This window comes from Balaenoptera borealis (genome assembly GCF_965194805.1).
Source record: "Balaenoptera borealis genome assembly, chromosome: 3".
Taxonomy (NCBI): domain Eukaryota; kingdom Metazoa; phylum Chordata; class Mammalia; order Artiodactyla; family Balaenopteridae; genus Balaenoptera; species Balaenoptera borealis.
Window position 1 is genome coordinate 34364820 of NC_138866.1, and position 21334 is coordinate 34386153.

At 36.3% G+C, this 21334-nt stretch overlaps 1 protein-coding gene across 15 annotated transcripts in view; it reads right to left on the bottom strand.

Moving 5' to 3' along the window:
• Positions 1-21334, bottom strand: part of GPHN (gephyrin) — a 611785-nt gene that overhangs the window by 12906 nt on the left and 577545 nt on the right. For 14 of the 15 annotated variants that reach the window (XM_082386487.1, XM_082386483.1, XM_082386492.1 and 11 more), the window contains 3 exons: positions 16652-16739; positions 4400-4473; positions 115-179 (listed from right to left, as the gene is read on the bottom strand). In XM_082386487.1, coding sequence (XP_082242613.1) covers positions 115-179; positions 4400-4473; positions 16652-16739 — 227 coding nt within the window. Of the gene's footprint in view, positions 1-114; positions 180-4399; positions 4474-6642; positions 12821-16651; positions 16740-21334 lie in introns of those variants that run through there. The other variant, XM_082386485.1, reaches the window with a different exon arrangement.

Consider the following 21334-nt stretch of genomic DNA (forward strand, 5'->3'; position numbering starts at 1 on the left):
GGTCTTTCAGATTCCAAATCATGCGCTCTGATAGGGGACTGGTCACCTGGGAAACAAAAAGATTTTGGTCATTTTTCCAGAAAAAGCAAAAGAAACTATTTCAATTATTCTTACCTGGTAGGGCAAAGATTATTTTTCGTACACCATCAATATCCAAAGTTGCAAATGTCGTTGGCAGGCTAGAGGAAAAGTAGAGGTTGTTTGTTAGTGACTGCTAAGCAATCTGAGGAGTAAATACTGCAGTTTTCTTGTTACATCGTTCCTCATACAGGTCACCTATCGTGTAAAAGTACTTTTCTGTTGACCCTCCTTTAAATCTTTATAACCTGAAGTGTTTCAAGAGCATTTAAATTAATTCTTTTTTAGCATCTTCTGTTTTCAAGTAACCAAACTTCCTGGTTTTCTGTAGTTTACTTTTTTTTCCTTCTTGCCAGTGTCATAGAAGCTTATCCCAAATCCTGGAGTTTCTCCACCCCTCTAGTTAACAATGTCTATACGTTTTTTTTTTTTCTGCTGGAGAATAACAATCATTCTTTTTATCTGAAGACTACCTGGTAATACATGTCTATCAGATAACTACCTATTGTTCAAGATGAGTATTTCTCAGCCCTTTAAGACTATACTCAGCAATAGACATAAAAGCTTCCCTCCTATGAAGGGAATGTTTTGAAATGTCAAAATAAATAAAATACCATGACTAGAACAAAATTAAAGCAATAGTAATTTAAAAATATTATCAAATTATACTTCCTCAAAAGTCTGACATGAACCCTCATCATGGGGGTGTGGAGAGGGGTGTGAGTGTGAAGAGGGCAGGTGGTTAATAATGGTGTTTTTTTTCTATTGACTACCCTTAATATAGAATTTCAGCTAAAATTTTTATTACATTAATGAAACTTGAGTGATGCAAAATTCTTAGGGAATGCTGAAATTTCCAAGTAGCTGAAAAATTACCCTTTTAAGCACCCAAATTGTTTTTCTTTTTACTATTTTTGCTCGTTGGTTGAAAGAAGAAAGGATCACTCACTCAATACCTTTTGCAATAATATGATGAACATTAACATTTTTGATGAATTGCAGCCATCATTATGAATTGATTCTACTCTGCTATGATACAGAGATTTTGGGTCACAGGGGTATTAAACCATAACATGACAGTACACGTGGCGGTGTTTCTATAGTTCTTGTTTCTGTTTTTTTTCCCCTAGTTTTTTTTATGTAGGTCCCCATAATGCTAGACTGCCATCATCTTGACCCTTAAAGCTGGCCTTAGGTTTGGGAACCAGAGAGCAGTAGTAATAGTTATACTGTTGGAATGATAATAATAATAGTAATAATAGAAGTTACTATTTTTAAAGAAATATCTAAACATTATATCCATTATTTCATTTAATTCTTACAATAATCCCATGAGGTGACAATTGTCATCCCATTTTACAGATGAGGAAAATGAGACTCAGAGAGATTAAGCAATTTGGCCAAAATCACTCAGATACTAAGATTTGAACCAAGGTTTTTCTAACTTTATGGCTCATAATTAGATAAGGCTCTCATAGGGGACACTGTGAAGTGTTATTACATGGACTTCGTAACATCTATTTTTGGCTACTCTGAGGCCTTTTTTGCTTACTTCCTGATTCTTTGCTGTGTTTTAGAAAACTGAGATTAGACTGTCATATCCATTTATAGATAGGTTATTTGGCAATGACTGTTACTGTGTGATGAAAATAATTTCCAAGATACATTTTTGACAACAGCTATGCTCACTGTAGATGACCCATAAAAACTGTGATTGGTAGATGTGGTTGATAATATTCCAAATGCTTTTTGAGTATCTCCATGTCTAAAAGGAAAGAGGTTAATTGCATTCTGAATGCACTGTATGTGGGAAGAGCAAAGCTAAATTGTTCTTGAGCTTTTTTATATTTCTTCTTATTCTACTATTAAGTAGCAATTACCTTTAATTCTTCTTATCTTCAGACAAGTATAAAATTCTGGCCAATTAAAGGAAGCCCACTTAAAGTTCTAAACCATTTTTTTTTTAATAGCAAACTAACACACATAATAAGATTGAGGAGGGAATGCATTACACCTTCCTTCTACTATATTTAAAGCCAATTTAAATCATCTTTTGAACCTTGCAGACAGCTACTGTGATTTCTCTGAAGGTACTCATTTTAAAAAGATTCCATTACAATAAAACATTTTGTTATGTGCACTGCTATCATGAGTGTTTTATTGCTAGACTGTGAAGTTTTTGTTTAGGATCTGGAAAGCCATTTCCTTGAAACTCAACACCTATTGTTCATTTTTCCTCTTGAGATCAGAATGTAACAGCTTTTATACAATAACCGAAGTCACAGAATATTATGACTTTAAGGGAGGAGAATAAACAGTATGAACTGATGAACTCCTACAGCTGAAGTAAGTGGTAAATAATAGACTAAAAATAAAATAAGTACCAAAATTATACATCATGGGTGCTGAGATTAATTTAAATAATAGATAATTTAAATAATAGATATTATACAAATATTTCTCCTCTAGAAGTGAGGGTAAGTAATGTCAGCTTCTTTCTCACTGCAAAGGAATAATCAATTCAATTTTTGAGATTAGTGAGAAGTACATTGACATACTTTTGGGATGTCCTCTGTATTCTAATCAAATTAGTACTGCCCATGGGGACAGAGTAAAAAAAAGCCTGTGTACTCATAGCATAATAATATTTGCTTAAGACAAGATATTCTTAATAAGAATGATCCCAGTCCAACACCTTCAATAGTAAAAGGGCCTTGTCAGTGGCAGCATATCAGAGCAACTACAGAAATACAATGCCAAGAATTCTAAATTCTATTACATTGTGGAGAAGGCTTTAGGGACAATCTTAACTTCATACTTAAATGTAAAGCCTGATCTCTGCCTTAGAACTAACACAAGGTATCCAATAAATCAGGGGATTAGGAGGGCTGGCTTAACACTTAAAAAAGGTTTCTGGAATTTGCTGCTAGTTCCCATGGCTCACTTGTAACAAATGGTAAGTCCCACCTCTACTTTCTCTTAGGGTTCATATGAGCACCCATCAGAGTATGACCCTGAACTAAAGCATCATTACTGTTGTCCCTGACAGCACGGAGGTGTGCTGGAATGCTCACCCACACACTGAGGGCTTTCAACAGTGTTTTTATAATGTTTACATATCACAGGTTTATAGAGGAGCAGGGGTCTGAACAGGCAGGCTGTTGTTTAAAGACATGGCCACACATATTTTATCAACACCAATGTTTGCATTCTTTGAGGATTTACAATGGATTACAGAACCTCCATTAGCCCTTCCTGAGGGAGCTATTAGTTTTCAGGAGATATGCAAGATCTAGGTATGTGGTTACTTTTCTTTCCTCTTGGGAGGTAGTAAGAAGCAGTATGAAACACTATTCATGAAGTATTCTTACAAAAAAAAATTGAATCTGAATCTTATCAAACCTTTAGATCTAACTTCTGATGTACAGAATATACTGGAGAGAGACAGGAACAAATTAAATGCCACCACAAGGAAGCAATCAGCCAAATCCATTCACTAGGACAAAACTAGGACAAAAGATTCAGTTGCTTCAGCAAGTCAGTGGCATGCCAAAAAACGAGGGCGGTGGTTGGTAAATGTTCCTGTTTAATAGAAACTTAACCAAATACAGTGAGTAGACCTGACTCGAATCCTAATTCAAACAAAACATATGTAAGAAGGCATACTTTTCCTTGACATTTGGGAGAATTTTCAAATACGATCAGGGTATTAGATGATACTGAGGTATTCTTATTTATTTTGTTAGCTGAGATAATACCATTGTGATTATGTAAGATAATGTAACTGCTTACATATGTAACTGCTGTTATTATTAATATCTGAGACGTATACTAAAATGACATGTCTAGAACTTGCTTTAAAACAATCCAGCCCTCTGTCCCCCCAAAAAGGTGAAGAAGGGGATTGATAAAACGATTACGGAAAAATGTTGATAGTTACTGAAGTTGGGTGATGGGTATATGGGGTTTCATTGTACTCCCTGCTTTTGTGTACGTTTGAGAATTTTCATACTGAAATGTTTTTTAACTGAGAGAAAGAAGCAGAAAAAGAGAAGGAAGGAACTAGACATGAGAATTAAAGGGGAGAAAAGGTTTGGAAAGTTGTTTTGCTTTGTTTAAACCAGACCCAGTGATTTATAAAGATGAATTCCCATTTCAGATAGGACATACACTTGTTCAAAGAACTCTAATACTATAATATTTCTTTTATTAGAATAAATAATCCATAATAGAAAATGTAAAAAGAAAGCATTTAAAAACTTTGTTAGTCAAAGCAAGCCAAACCAACCCCATATATTAGATAACAAGATTATTTTCATACCCTGGTTTCATAAAAACCCTGCCAAAATGGATCTGGGCATGAAGATCAATGTCCAGCACCTGCTTGAGATAGTCCTGCAAATATGAAAAATAATCACTTTACTTTCGAACATTCTAATATCAGACTTTCAAACTTTAAATGAAAAAAAAAAAATTTATAAGATTGAAATGAAAAGAAACACCTTATTTTAGTGAAGTTGATTTAAGACAAATATTCCTTCATTCCTCATTCATTTATTCATTCAGTAAATATTTACTGAGCACCTGGTATATGTTGAGTATCAATCTATGTACAGGGAGATACAGCCTTGAGCAAAAGAGACAATGTCCCTTCCTTCATAAAAGGTACATTCTAATAGAAGTAGTTAGATAGTAAACCAAGTAACCACATTAACATATAAATCATTACTTGATAGGTTGCTGTCTCTCTTTTAAGACAGAATTTTATGTCTGAGAAAGGATGTTAATAAATATGACTTAAGTAGCTGTGCCTGGGCAGGGAAGCCACATGTATGCATCACACACTATTCTGTCTAGTAACTTAAAATGATGCACATTCCTTGAGGAGACACTTGGACATTTGCCCACAGATTACCAAATCTAAATAAGTCAACTAAAAATTTAGGGAGGGAGCTCTAAAACAGAAAGTCAAGGGTGTTTAATTGCTCCAACTGTATATTCTGCTATTACCAACACAACCAACCTAAGGTTATGATCAACCCAGAGCCATCTGACAAAACATGATCTTTGGAAAGGAAAGGCAATACTGCCTTGTAGTTGGTTTTGTAAACATAAAGAAAAATATTGCAGTTTAAAAAGTTTCTCTTAAGTAATACAACCTCTCGGTCTATTACTGAGTTTCCTGCTCACTAATCCAAGAGTCTAGTAACCTACTAAAATTTTAAATATTTCACAAGTTATGGGACACTTTATTTTTAAAAGCTGTTTCCTTCTATCTCCACAGCCTCAGCCAACATCATCTCACCTGAATTACTGAAATAGGTCTCTCTGCCAACACTCCTGCCCTCCTCCAATTTATTCCCGCCACAGTAGTGAGAGAGGCCTCCTGGAAACAAATCTGATCAAATCAATATATAATACTTCAATAACTTCCTGGTTTCCAGAAACAAGTCTCAGCTTTTAAATATCATAGCTAAGATTCTTGTATTTTCTAGTCCCCTTTTGCCAATCATTGCTCTTATCAGGCAATCCTTTTCCAAGCCCCATTCCACTTCCTTAATCTCTCTCTCTCTACATTCCAGCAGGACTATATTGCTGTCAGGTTTTACACTTTCTTGCCTCAAATCTTTGAAAATGTTCTTCCTTCCATTTAGAATACTCTTTCTTTCCACCCTCCTCTCTCTCAATCTCTGAGATGACTCTCAATCTCAGTCATCTTCTCAGCCTCCCCTGAATTCCCAGGGCTGGATAGTAGATTGATTATTGATTTATGTTTATTTTTAGGTTATATTATTAGATGCAATAATTTAGAATTTACTTGATAAACTGATCCATGTAAATATATGAATAGGAAATGTCCCTCCACCTAATATCTAGTAATCCTTTTTATCTTAATTTTCTCTGATATCAAGAGAGTCATACCAGCTATCTTTCCTTGTAACATTTTTCTCATCTTTTACTTTCAATGAGCTGTGTCCTTATATTTAAGGTGGGTCTCTTATAAGCATCATGCAATTTGTTGTTTTGTAAAATCCAGAGTGACAATTTTTAATTGGAGGACTCAGTCCATTTACATTTAATATAATTATTGCTATAAATGGGGTTTAAAACTATAGCCCTCCTATTCATTACCTATTTGTCACTTTTGTTTTTATTTCTTTTTCTTCTTTCATGTCTTCTTTCAATTCACCAAAATTTTTTTGTTATTTAATTTTCTTTCTCTTCTATTTGTTAGTTACACATTCTCTTATTATTTTAGTGGTTATTTTAGAGATTACAACATGCATTCTTAACTTACTACAATCTATCATAATTTGGTATTTTTATCACTTCCCAATGTAAGAACTTTAAAACATGTTAACTCCATCCATTCCTCCTTCCTTTTTGTGCTATCATGTATCATATATTCTATATACATTATAAATATGTGTGTATATATATAACTATTATATATATACATTCTACATATACTATACAAATATATACTCTATATATTCAATATATAATATTTATACACATTTAAACCTCAAGATATTATCTCATATAATCAACAATTCATTTACATTTACCAACATATTAACCCTTTCCTTTGCTCTTTAGTCCTTTCTGCATTTTCATGCTTCCATAATCTTTCCCACTGAAGAACTCCCTTTAGGATAGGTCTGTTCAGTTTTTATCTAGTTCAGTTCCACACTAGCTTTTATTTTCTTTCAGCATTTTACAAATGCCATTCCATTGTTCTCTCTTTTGTTTTAGAAGTTCTGTTTTGAACACATTGTTTTTATTTTTTTAATATTTTATTTTATTTTATTTTGGCTGCGTCGGGTCTTCATTGTGGCATGTGGGCTTCTCTCTAGTTGTGGCGTGTAGGTTTTCTCTCTCTAGTTGTGGTGCACGGGCTCCAGGGCGCATGGGGTATGTAGTTTGCGGCACGTGGGCTCTTTTGTTGAGGCGTGCAAGCTTAGTAGCTGTGGTGCGTGGGCTTAGTTGCCCTGCAGCATGTGGGATCTCAGTTCCCCGACCAGGGATTGAACCTGTGTCCTCTCCATTGGAAGGCAGATTCTTTACCACTGGACCACCAGGGAAGTCCCTCCATTGTTTTCTGAGTTCCATAATTTCTGTTTAAATCATTTCTGTTAGTTCTATTTTTGGTCCTTTGAAGGTAACGTGTCCTTCTGGTAAGATTTTTCTCTTTGCCCTTGGTTTTCAGTAGTTTTGCTATGACTACCTAGGTATGGTTTCTTTGTATTTATCCTGCTTGAGATTAGCAGAACTCCTTGAATATCTGGCTTTATGTCTTTTATTAGTTTTGGAAAACTCTCTGCCAGTATCTCTTAAATACTGCTTTTGTTCACTCTCTCCTTTCCTTTTGGGACTCCAATTACACATGTTACACCTTTCACCAAATCCCATATGTCTTTTATGCTCTTTTCCATATTTTTTCCAAATTTTCATTTGGTTTTTATAAATAGATTCTAATTTTCTAGTGAAATTCTTTACTTTGCCATTTCTTTTTCTTAAACACATTGATTACAGTTTTTAAAAGTCCATATGAGACAATATAAATGTCAGGACCATTTTTAGGGTTGTACTATCTTGTTTTCCCTTCTAAATTTTTAGTTATTTTGTGCTATGTCTGGTATTTCTGGTAAAGTCCAAACATTATATATGAAAAAAATTTAGAGGTTTTAAATGGTGATATATTCCTCCAGAAAGAATTTAATTTCTTCTGGCAGCTTAACTAAGATTACCTTGATATAATCAGAGACTGAGATAATTTGAGGCTCAATTGCAGTCTTTGCGAAGTCTGGTTTTTTTCCAGTTTGTCCTTATTCTTAGATCACAGCACTTCAAGGGTTTAAACTGAAAGCCTGAGATATTTGCCAGGGTCCCTCCTCCACGGCAGGTCTTGAACTCTTAAGACTGTTGAAAACTCTACTTATTTTCTTAGCCTTTTAGCTATTCTGTTATGCTTAGATTCTTGGCCTCTTGACCATTACATCATCCCCTGTCCCTCCTGGCTTAGGAATTAGTAAATGCCTTGAGGAAATATATGGTGAAGAATTCCAGTTCAACTTCTCTGTGGTTCACTTTTCTCTGAGATCTTGGTACCTTGAATCCCATCTGTCTTAGTTGTTCTCTTTGGACACCTTCTTTTTCTTATTCTTCAAAAAATTTAAAAGATTTACATAGCTTTTATCTATTTATTTACTTTTAATAAATTTATTTATTTATTTATTTTTGGCTGTGTTGGGTCTTTGTTGCTGTGCACGGGCTTTCTCTAGTTGCAGTGAGTGGGGGCTACTCTTTGTTGAGGTGGGCTGACTTCTCACTGCGGTGGCTTCTCTTGTTGCGGAGCATGGGCTCTAGGCACGTGGGCTTCCGCAGTTGTGGCATGGGGGCTCAGTAGTTGTGGTTCACGGGCTTAGTTGCTCCGCAGCATGTGGGATCTTCCCGGACCAGGGCTCGAACCCGTGTCCCCTGCATTGGCAGGCAGATTATTAACCACTGTGCCACCATAGCTTTTATAGTTGTCCTTGGTGGGAGAGTTGGTCCAAATAAGCCACTTCATCATAGTAGAAGCAGAAATCTCCAGGCCTTTCTTATGTGTTCTTATAATACTGTGTCCTCCTGACATCATACACTTAAGTAATACTGCAGTTGCCGGATAACAGATATGTATCCTTTATTGTATTATAAAGTTTGTGAGATCAGAAACCCTCTGTATAATGAGTCCATGGTGATTAGCACATGAGTTTCATTCATTCATTTGCTAGTTCAACAAATATTTTTGAGTGCCTACTATGTATGAGGAATTCTATTTGTGCTAGAGATTTAATAGTGAACAAGATACACATGGTCCCTGGCACAAGGATGTCCTGTTATAGTTTACTGGAGGAGGAGACAGTCTAAAATAAGTAAAACAACAAATAAAATAACTATAAAGTGTGGTACATGCTATGAAGGAAAAAAGCAGGTGCTGGGATAGAGAATAACAGCGTGAGGTGGAGAATAAGGAAAGGCCATTTTAAAAGAGGTGGTGAGGATGAGAAGGACTCAGCCATGAGAAGTGTGAAGGGATGAGAATTCCAGGCAGAGAAAAGTATATACAAAACCTTCAAGAGCAGTAAAGAGTTTGTCTAGAACTGAAAAGACAATGGAAGGTAGTGAATGAATAGGAAAGAGGCATAAGGGGAGGTTGGAGAGACAGGCAGAGGCCATACATGCAGGGCCTTATGGGTAATGATACAGAATTTGGAAAGCATATATGCTCACTACATACTTGTTAAATGAATGAAAGTATTTTATTTTTCTTGAAAAAAAATCATTTCTGTTGTAAAAATGCCCCTTTTCATTCTTTCTGAACATGAAGAAATGCTTCATGTTTCTTGTGATGGAAAGCTTGTACCAGACATAGCAATAAAAGCTGAGAATCATCACTGTTCTTAAATTTTTGTCTACCTACAGAAGCAGGAAGGATCTCTGTCTGATGTTCTGAAAGCTAGATCCAGATAGGAAGAAGAAACACGAATGGATGAAGGAGACAGGTCTTTCCCTCAACTCAAGTAAGAACAAACAATGTCAGATAAATTATGAAAGACTTTGAAATGGGCAAAAAAGATGATTGGATGTCCAAACAACCTTCTGGGTTATTTGTGCCTTTCACTGTCTTTGTGCTATTTTATAAAAATTAAGCTGTAGAAAACTGACGGTGAACATGACTAGTATCCAAAGAAATGCAAATTAATTCTGTTGGTGGCAGTGTAATTGATTATTCTCCTGTGGATATAGAACAGTTTTGCATCCGTTAGCAGATTGATTTCAGCATTTCTGATTACCTATAGGTGTCTCTGTTCTTTGAATTCTTAGAACCAGTTGCAACATCTTACTAGTTCCCTCATTAATGAGTTAAAAAAAATCACTGACACATTTTATAAAATAAAAAAATATGAGATTCATGATTTTATCTTTACAAAACTATACCTTAACAATTCTGAAGGCTCCACTGAGATGCCGTATTGATTTATCTGGCAAAACCAAGTAAACTCAATTGCCAGAAAAGTGCATTTTATGGGTGGCTTAAACCTGCATACATCTTTCTTTGGTTTCTGGAGTGTATGCCAAGTAGTAATAAAACCTGAAATCTGCTAACTTTTGGTTTCTCTATTTTTGCCTCCTCTATTAATTTTGGTTCTATGCATGGCCAATAAGGTATTCCCCTTTGTAGCATCAATGATTGAGAATTCGGTTTTATGGTCTGACCATTTGGTGATTCCTATAAATGGGTGATTGAAATCTATTCTCTGTTAGGTAAGAGAAGATAGAGAATCTGGTTTGTTAGTCTTTCTTGTTTATTTGTCTTACTGTCATTTTGAGCCTAAACCAATTAAGAATTTTGTGACCTCTAGGAAGGAAAATATCTATTTGTAGACTAATTTTTTTTGTTTGTTTGTTTCTGTGTTTACTCTTAATCTGTGGTTGAAGTTGTAGAGCTAAAGCTGTATTTTGAAAAAAAAAAAATTATTTATTTATTTGGCTGTGTCCGGTCTTAGTTGTGGTGCTCGGGATTTTCGTTGCGGCCAGTGGGCTCTTCATTGCGGTGCGTGGGCTTCTCTCTAGTTGTGGCATGCGGGCTCTAGAGCGTGTGGGCTCAGTAGTTGCAGCATGCGGGCTCTCTTGTTGTGGCACACGGGCTCTCTAGTTGCGGCGCACAGGCTTAGCTGCCCTGCGGCATATGGGATCTTAGTTCCCCGACCAGGGATCAAACCCACGTCCCCTGCATTGGAAGGCGGATTCTTAACCACTGGACCACCAGGGAAGTCCCTGAAGCTGTATATTCTTTATGTGGTCGTGTGTCTATGTGTCTGTGATCCAGGAAGGCATTTATCTTGTTTTGTGAGTATGAAATGGTTTCCTATTTCTGGAGTGTATTCATAAATTATATGCCTGTGAGACCACCATGCAGATTGGGCCTTCCTCGGAGTATGCTGCAGATTCAGGGTGTCCCCTACCCTGGGTCTCTCCATCTGAATTTCAATGTGATGGAGGTGTTGCAGGGGAACACAAGAGCCTCTCATCCCCAACTCTCTGGTTTAGTGGGGCATGAAGAGAAGAGCCCTGATCTTAGGCCCACAAAAAAGTTTGCTTTGCCAATGGGGAGAAAACCGAACACACCAAAACACTTCTAATGTCTCTTAAATTAAAGGTACTCTATTCTGACTGATTTAGAGATAAGTACTTACATAAATAGAATATTCCTAAAGTTCCCAGATAATAAGAAAATTTATCTTATACTATTTTAAATATGCTGCACTAAAAAAATATTCTTCTTATAATTTTAAGAATCAAGTTCACATAGTTAAGGTAAATCTCTGGCAAATGAGACTAGCTTAATTATTTTGGTTAATAAGCAAGCCCAGCCATATTCTTTCTCTTATTTATCAGTGTTAAGTAGGCAAATACATTTTATTTCGCTTGGGTTTGTTTTTTCCTAAAATTATATAGGTTACTTCATCAAAGAGTCTAACGCTATTCTTATATAATACTTAAGATTGTGAAAAATCTAAAATTTGGTTCAATGAAATAGAATCATTATTCTGACAAACTTTTAATTTCAATAGTAATTATGTTTGTAGAATGTCAGCTTGAAAATAATTTTCAAGATTTTTAAGTAATTTAAAATCTTGAACAGCTATTAAATTCGTTAATTAATGAATAATCATGAGATACCTTGATTTCTAAGTACAACAGAATACTCGATCACTGCTTACTAAGCATGACTTTAGTTAATACATTATACTTTGCTTCTTATTTAAAAAAAAATTTTATTTATTTATTTATTTATTTTATTTGGTTGCACCAGGTCTTAGTTGCGGCGGGCAGGCTCCTTAGTTGCGGCACATGGGCTCCTTAGTTGTCGCTCATGGGCTCCTTAGCTGTGGTATGTGCACTCTTAGTAGCAGCATGCATGTGGGATCTAGTTCCCTGACCAGGGATCGAACCCGAGCCCCCTACATTGGGAGCATGGAGTCTTATCCACTGCACCACCAGGGAAGTCCCTGCTTCTTATTTTAATATGCCATAGAGAGGATATATCTTTGGGTCGTGTTAATGAGTATGTTTTCATTTTTGCTACATTAAGAAGGTACAAAGGGGATGTGTGTGGCTGTACAAAGTTGTATTCTGTGTGTTTATGAACTTTGCTAGTCTGCTAAAATGCTTATGTATGATTTGTCAATGATCGATGCCCCCTAATTTTTGCTGTGAAATAGAAATTAGTGATTTTCTTAAACATTATAATAAATATGGGTGGTTGCAATTATGTTAGAAGTAATAATGACAGACAAGTAAAACTATGCATGTTCTTTCATTTTTCAGGAAAAAAAATATTTAAAAAAAAGTCCAATACTCAAAATACTTGGTCTCAGGACCCTTTACATGCTCTTAAATTAAAATCCATTAAGGATCCCTAGAGCTTTTGTTATGTGGGTTATGTCTATCGATATTTACTGTATTAGAAATTAAAACTAAGAAGTTAAGAATATTTATTTGTTGGTTCATTTGTAAACAGCAGTGATGAAGCTATTTCATGTTAACATAAGTAACTTATTGTTTATACATTGTTTTATAATTTAAAAAATCTTTAATGTTCAGCTTAATAGAAGTCAGGTGGATTCTCTTATTTGCTTCTGTATTCAGTCTGATGAGATATCATAGATCATACAGCCACTGGAAAAACTCACTATACAGTCATGAGAGAAGGAGAATAAAAAAGTCAAATAAAGTCTTAGTTTTATTATGAGGATAGATTTAACCTTGCATACCCACTTAAAGAATCTCCAGGACCCTCTTTGGTCTGGAGACCACTCTTAGTTCTAAAGTAAAGTGTCAGTTTGTTCCAAAATATAAAAAAAGCATAATGAAGGACAAAACTCTGAAAATGACTTTGATTTGCCTTGGTTTAATATTACCTGTGTTTGAAATGAAGCTGAGAAATATATTAAAATTTTAAGTTTAAAAAAAAAAAAAAAAAGGTCATGAAGAACCTAGTGGCAAGATGGGAATAAAGACACAGACCTACTAAAGAATGGACTTGAGGATATGGGGAGGGGGAGGCGTGAGATGTGACAGGGTGAGAGAGTGTCATGGACATATATACACTACCAAATGTAAAATAGATAGCTAGTGGGAAGCAGCCGCATAGCACAGGGAGATCAGCTCGGTGCTTTGTGACCACCTAGAGGGGTGGGATAGGGAGGGTGGGAGGGAGGGAGATGCAAGAGGGAAGAGATATGGGAACATATGTATATGTATAACTGATTCACTTTGTTATAAAGCAGAAACTAACACACCATTGTAAAGCAATTATACTTCAATAAAGACGTTAAAAAAAAATTTTAGTAAGTTCACTCAGTTCTGATGAGCTTACTTCTTTGCTTTACTGATTAATGCTTTCCCTATGATATGTAAGGTTATTCTTTTTGTGTAATATGCCTTTTTGTTTATTTTGTCTTTGATTATTTAAGGAAATAAAAAAGTATAGAACAAAGGTTCCTAATTTATGAATGAGCCAATATTATTTATGATCATGTTACCTTCTATGCTTGTTTTCCAATATTTTATTGTTGCTTTGAAAAATTAGGTAACCAAGTACTGTTTCTTAGGTAGCTATGATCCTATCTTAATCAGGTGCCCAATTTTTTTTTTTTTTTGACAACTCTTTTGTTTTTGCCTTCTAAAGATCAGATCTAAATTTAGGAAAAAAAAATTTTTTTCAGAATATCTTCTACGCCTAGCCTAAGACTATGTTTGAAATTTCCTAGAGGGCCCCTAGAAAGTCACGAAGATTTGTTCTTTCATCTTATAAAAAGAGAAGTTAGAAATAGTTAGGTTTGTTTGATATGTTACCATTACAGGAGTTTCATAGGAAGGGAGTTACTGTTACATCTGAGAAGAAAGGCTCACTGTGCTCTAGGTTAGGTTTATGCAGGTAAAATGTCATTAATATAATATTTCAGAAATTGTATGCTTTATGGGAAGTGTCTGGAGATTTGACAGTGCCCTTGCTGTTCATAATATGTTTTCACCCTCAGGGGAAACACTGACCAAAACTTTTATGAAATAGTTACCTACTGTATACCAAGAGAGAATCTTACTTATCTTCTGATATTATTGGTTACAGTAATAAATTAAGCACAGCTATTAAATATCTACTAGCTAAGGAAAGCCTCTGTTTTACTTTGATGCTGACCTGAAGGCTCTGCTATATAAGCTACAGTAAATAGTTTGTGTCTGCAAAAAAGACAGACTCAGAGCACTAGGGAAAAGGACAATCATAGGTATTTTGAACTATTGATGCTTCAAAGAATAGTCTCTAGGGTACAGGCTGCTAAGGTGATATAGCTTAGATAACTTTTGTACAGTACCAGTGGACTGAGTCAGGAATCCCAGGACTCTTTAGAATGAAAACAGATGGTTTCAAGAAAGCAGACTGATAACCCAAGATCTAGCAGAACAAGAAAAACATGAGACTAAATGAAATGTTAAGGGAAATAAAAAATATTTTAACAAATAATTGATTTGTTTGGAATATTGTTGATTAGTTTTAATATTCTATTGCTTTATGGCTCTAGATGTGTAAAACAAACTCAAGGAGACCTATATGGTTAATTAATACTTTTGTTGCTAAATAATCAGGGAACACCTATGAGACCAGTCCTTTTCTGTGATCAGTAATGATCTTTGTGATTATTTTGATCATATGGGGTGGGGGAGACACTGTTAGGAAAAATTAAGAGACTTTGAAATAGGAAGAAACAATTATTGGATGTCCAGTCTAGCGTATCCTTTTTGATTATCTATACCTTTCATTGTCTTTGAGCTATTTTACAATTCTGTAGGTGGTGGAAAATTTATAGTAATGCACACAATTCTTTAGTTTTTAGGGCAAAAAGCAAATACTGTTTACTTGAAACTTTTGGTGTTTTATAAAAATGAAAACTCTTTGCAAAGGCTATGTGAAACAGGAGGAGGTGGGGGTGGGGAGAGATTTTGAGGGAAGCAACTATGGAAAAGTCATTTCTCCTTGGCTGAGAAGAGGATAGAGGTCTGTGGGTCCCACAAGCAGCAGGGGCCCCTTCCCTCTGCCCTAAGACTCCCAGCCTCCCCATAATCCCAGTGCTATTAGCATGGCCCAAAAGAACAAAGACCTGAGATCTAATGGCATGACAAGGACACTCTAGATGTATCCAGCGAAGACTGGTGACCAGATGTGTCTCCTTGATGCTCTGTTGCCTCTTAAGCCCCTCCCAGTTCTTTGGCATAATTTTTGGAGGCAATTAACCCTATAGTGGCTTAAATAAAATTTCCTGCCAATTCTGTAGCATAGGTACTCACAGTAGAATTTAAGTTGAATCACATAAATAAATTTCTTGTGTACCTGAGTTTCTGCACTTAAAATTCATGTGTGCTACATAATGTTTCTGGATCTTTCCTTGACTTACTTCCCTGTCTTTTCAGTGACTAGTTTTCAGGCTCTGCCCTTGGGCTGAAGCAGATGTTCTCTCTCTTACACTTTTCTTTCTTTCTGCTACTGAAGTACACTGGAATTCTTTTGGGGACTAGAATTTGCAGGCTGGCAGGAGTTTGCTGCATTGATGCTTTCTCTCTTTCTTCCTGGTTCTTCTTTCATATGATTTCCCCCTCAAGGAGTTAGGAAGGACAATTATTAGCTCCTATGGAATACTCTGGGTTGCCCAGTTCCTAAAAATCTCCTTCCTAGTAAATTAAAGGTTTAGTGTAAGTATCTTACCACACAGAGAGTAAAAAAGAGAAAACCAATATGCTTTACTATATTGGCTGTTGACCTGTGAGCAAATCCCTGGGATAAATGACATCTTTGTTAGCACTAATAAAGAAGGTTATGGATGAGAAGTGTTCTGTTCTTACCATAATTGAGCCTCAATTGCCAAGCCTATGTAAGCTATAAGCTTGTTGCCTCTTCAGAAGTACTGGAAAAGCAAACTTCCGGTCTGCCAAATAGGTACTGTCCCATAATTAAGTTCATTAGCAACCAAGATAAGTTTTATATGAAACACTCCCTGGAAATAAGAAATTTAAAATTTAAGTACTCTTAACTTCAGGGTTTGCCCTCGTGATGCTCAGAGCACTTCAGGCAGTTTGATGGTAATGAAAACAGACATGTTGCAAATTATTTCTTATAGCTTTGCTACAATGCAGACCTCAGCCCCTAGCCTTTGTGATCTTGGGAGAGGACTGCAGCAATCTGCTCTACCCAGGGCTCAAGACCTCTAAGAGACTTTGAGGGAAGACTGACCCAGCAATCTGTCTAGTGTGAAGAGAATACCTACCTACATTTTAACACCTTCACTCCTGGATTTAATTTGAGATGGTAAGCTCTCTGACTTATCTGCACTGCATACCTTTTAGAATGCCCAGAAATTTCTGAAACCCTGTGGATTTTCAGCTTTGTGGGAGTCTGGTTATGGATACCAGATGACTACCACACCACTGTTAATCAACTGCATACTTCATGAACCTCATTTTTTCATACCTTTTCCCCCATGGACACACCCCCTGATGTGATGATGACATCAGCACGACTGATACCCTCATTCAAGGCATTGAGTAAGTCATCTGGGCTGGAAAAAAAATAAAGACAAATAAATTAACACACAAGGAAAAGATTTTAAATATAGTGCCAACTAAAAACTAGACCACCTATTCAATAAGTAGGCATTAACGTAAGTACAGCACAGAAGTCTGTATGAAGTGGGAACCAAAAAGGTCTCTGCACAATAAAAGCATAACTCATTGCAGAGAAAGAAACTTGTAAGTGTGGAAAGAGTAGTTACTGGTACTTTCACAGGCTTTTTACTCAACAAGGCAGTATAATGAGGGGAGACAGTGCGGTGTGGATAGGCTGCCTAACCATCCCAGTTTGCCTAGGAATATCCCAGATGTAGTGCTGAAAGTTACATTTCCTAGGAAATTTCAGGTACACCAGGACAGTTGATCACCCTAGGTGTTGGAGACTTAGGACTCTTTAGAGGGAATATGACTTAATTTAGTTAGGCCTTAAGAAATGGGCTGAATTTTTACAGGTGGGAAGGAGTGGGAAAGGGCCTTGTAAGCAAGAGGATCTGACTATGATGAAGCCTGTGGTGTTCTAGATGAATGGGGAAAATGAACTGCTTGAGTGAGGGACCTGACTTGAAACGGCTGGGATAGGTAGTGTAGGGCATGATTTTGGAGGGCCCTCAAGGTCAAGAATTTGAACTTCATCTAATGGGAAAAGGGTGGGGGGGGGGTCCTTAAAAATATAAAGAGCCAGTAGGTGTTTATTGGGAAAAGGGTAGAGAAAAAAAGAACAAGGAAGGCAGAGACAGTATGAGATATTTTGAGAGGATAAAGGGACAGGGTGAATGTTAGGATTGAAATTAGTGAGATTCCTGACAGTCAACTGAAAAGACAAGTGCACCAGGCCCTCTGATTGTACAGATGGAAGGCCTGGGAGGAAGGATGGCATGAAATCAACAGTCTTATCCTATGGATGTTAGAAGGGTTGCAAAGGCCTAACTTGAGATTGATCAAGTGAGAAAAAAACAAAATGCCAAGCATCAGGGTTTCTGGAGGAACAGGAAATCAGGGAATAGCTGAAAGGGACTGTTTAGTCACAATCTTAAATGCATACAAAGCTACTGGGCAATGTGCACTGCACTTGCATTTACCTTCAAATGATGGGAGTACAGAAAAGGTGCCTTTTGAGGAATATTTGTTCAGCCTAAACCCTTGTTTTCTAAGAACTTTTTATTCTGTGGAGAAGGGAGGTATTCCCCTTTCTCCCCCATAGACATCTAACATGTACATTTAAAAAGGGAACAATCCTGGCTTCTGATGCTCTAGTTCTTGCTTTTAGTCCTTCTTGAGGCCTATTCTTGGTCTTGTGCTCCAGGAGACAACTCTTCCCATAAATCTTCCCATAAATCCCTCCCTTTGCTTAAACTAGACTCAGCAGGTTTTTGTTAACTTGAAATCAAATGATGTCTCAATGCGATAGCATATGTTCTCCCAAACCTCTCGTGGTAGTGAAGTTTGTTCATATCCTTTTCCCTTGATGCACTATTTCATGGGAGGATGAGGAGGAGGGAGAGGAGATGAAGGAGGAGGAGGAAGAAGAGGAAAAGGAGGAGGAGGAGAAGATTTGTAACTAGCACAAATTTTATCCAGGGGTGACAGAGGTAAGGAGAGGAACTTGAGATCTACCCGAGAGGCTCTGCAGGAGACAAAGTTGGGAGGTGGCACATTACAGAGATTAAGGGTGTGAACTCTGGAGTCATACTGCCTGAGTTTAAATCCTGGTGCTACTACCTGCTAGATGTAGAACCTTGGACAAGTTGCTTAACCTTTCTTTGCCTTAGTTTTCCATCTATAAAGTAGGGATAGTATAGGGTTGTTATGTGGATTAAGTAACATAATATATATAAGTTTGTGGGATAGTACCTGGTACAAACTGAGTTTTCAAGAAAGGTTGGTTGTTGTTGTTATTACTGTGGTACTGACAAAAGTTATCATACAAACATAACAACCTGGCAGAGTTCAACTTTAGCATATTTGACTGTTTTTATTTAGGAGAATATCTATGACTAACACAGAAGAAAATCATAGATTGGACCTCAAATACATTCACAGAACTGTATGTGAAAAGCCCAAAGGGCTCAATAAATAAGCTAGGCCTGGTTCCAGCCTGAATAGTTCCATTTACTATTAGGTTCTCTTACTGACTCTAGATAAAATTCTCCTGCTCCTCAAGCACTGGCCTGTCCATGAGTGTACCAGAGGTTGTCTGGCTTTGGTGAGCAAGCTCCCAAGGAGACAATAGTAAAAGTTTGAAAAATGGCTCACATGAGGTTCAATCTACAACACAGAGATCCTTTGAAATCATCCAGTTAATTGCTTATGCAGCCAAAAAGATACCCAAGTATTCAGTGAAGGTAGGATCTATGTGTAAAACATTAAAAAAAAAAAAAAACTTAAAAAAAAATCCCTGACATGAATTTTGAAGCTAATTTGGTTGGGCAAACATCTTGGAAGAATTATATTAAAAAATGGGTGTATTTTTGAACTATGTATTTTGAACAGAGTTTTCATCAATCTTTTTTGTTTAGCTTTAGGGAAAAAATAACAAATTATTCTTTTGTACTGAAATACTATAAGATATGTATGTGATGGATTCCTGATCACTGCGTGCCCAGCACTCTGGTCCCCTTGCCTTGCTGGATCATTAAGCTGAGCCAAATGGTTGGCCTATGGAGTAAGTGGGAAAAACATCACAAACACAGGGTGGTGTGGAATGTGATTCAGGTGAAGGGACAATGACTATTATCAACACAACATATATTTTTGTGTTAGTATAAGAGACATTAGCTAATTCTACCAATCTTACAATATTTAATTTATAGCTTGTCAACTCTACAGGATTATGGCAAAGTCATTGGAAACAAAGCAGCAGTGACATACACATCGACATCTTTGTAGGTGGGTAAAGTTCCTGGGACAGGCTAGCTGATGGCTGCAAATAAACATACTTTTCAGTGATTTTTTTCCCCCCCTTATTCCTTGTTTTCATATTATCTGGGAAAGACTTTTTTTCCTATTTTGTAAAACTGCAGAGTCATCAACTCTCCACATGATATTTTCTAACTTGCAGAAATAAACTAAAAGGAATTTTATACCAAGCAAGTCCTTACTGTAATTTATTATGTTTCAAAGAATACACTCAATGCTGCTTTCTTCTCTGTGGCTGGTGGATTCACAAAATCACTAAATCTTAAAATTGGAAAGGTTTTTGGGGGTCATTGTGCTCAGTAGCAGAGCTGGGAGCACTCTTCAGGGCTTGCCCTTCTCTATCTCCCTCTGCCCATCTCTTTAACTCTACTTTCAGCTGCATACTTCTGGTGTGTGGGATCTAGTAAGAGATCATAGCTTACAGGGACAGGGACCAATGTATGGCAATTGTCAGAGGATTTGTAACTTCACTTACACTGCATGATATACCTCCATTTATTATTTCACAATAAATCTCTGAGGTAGATTGAACAGTATGATTATGCCTATTTTACAGAAAAGGAAAGTGATATTCAGAGAGGCAAAGTAGCATATTAAAGGCTAGGTGGAGCAGTAAGTGGCAGAGCTAGGACTAGAACCTCTGTTTCCTTGTCGAGTGCCTAAGCAGAGTGACTGTCTAGTTTTTTCAGGCATATGATATGTCATACAAGGAAAACTCTCATGAGAATGGACCGTTATGCAAAAGCATAAAACAGAGGATGCTAAGGCAGCAGGAGGAGATCTGTCTGGGATGACAAGAAAAGTGTATCTGTGAACATGTTAGTTCTGCGGAATGAAACAAACATAGTTCTGAATCCTATATTCAGATGAAAACTAAATAAGATTTTGATTAAACATAACTTAGGGCTTGCTTACAAGTCATAAATTTGCTCTCTTTTTTTGTGATTCATATTTTAAATGATGAAATATTTCTCACATAAGATAACAGTATAACACCCATGTATCCATCTCTCGCATTTGTCAAATGCTAATATTTTCCCATATTTATTTCATATTCCGTCCCCCCAACGTTTTTACTTTTAAGAACTAAAAACTGAGTTTGCTTTCTAAGACTAAGAGATTACTCTGAATAATGATAAAAAATAGGTAGCAAGGATTATAATCATGGATATTATAGTAGGATAAAAATAATTCATGATTTTCTCAGTTTTGTTAAATAGAGAGCATAGCATATTAATTTTTGCAAAGATAGGAGAGTAAAATGAAAACATAATATGACCGTATATGTCTTATATATGACATTACTTCCTATACGTAAGATCAGTTGATATTTAAGAAATAAAATTAATGACAATAATTCTCTTGTTTTAAAAGAACAGTACACTGTCACACTTATGTGTTAATTTTACAACTCTATGATGTAGGCAGGGCAAGAGAGGTCAATGAAATTCACAGAGGTAGTGACAGGTTCAAGGTCACCTATGTTCACTCTACTATTCACACTGTGAAAGACACTTTGTTATATACATCATCAGAAAAAAGCTATTTATCATTTTTATCTTAGTATATAAATATTATTTGTGTATGCCAAATAGTGATGATCAAAAACCATAACTTGTACTTTTTACATTTGAAATATCTTCTCACCATTGCCACTGGAAGGGATGTT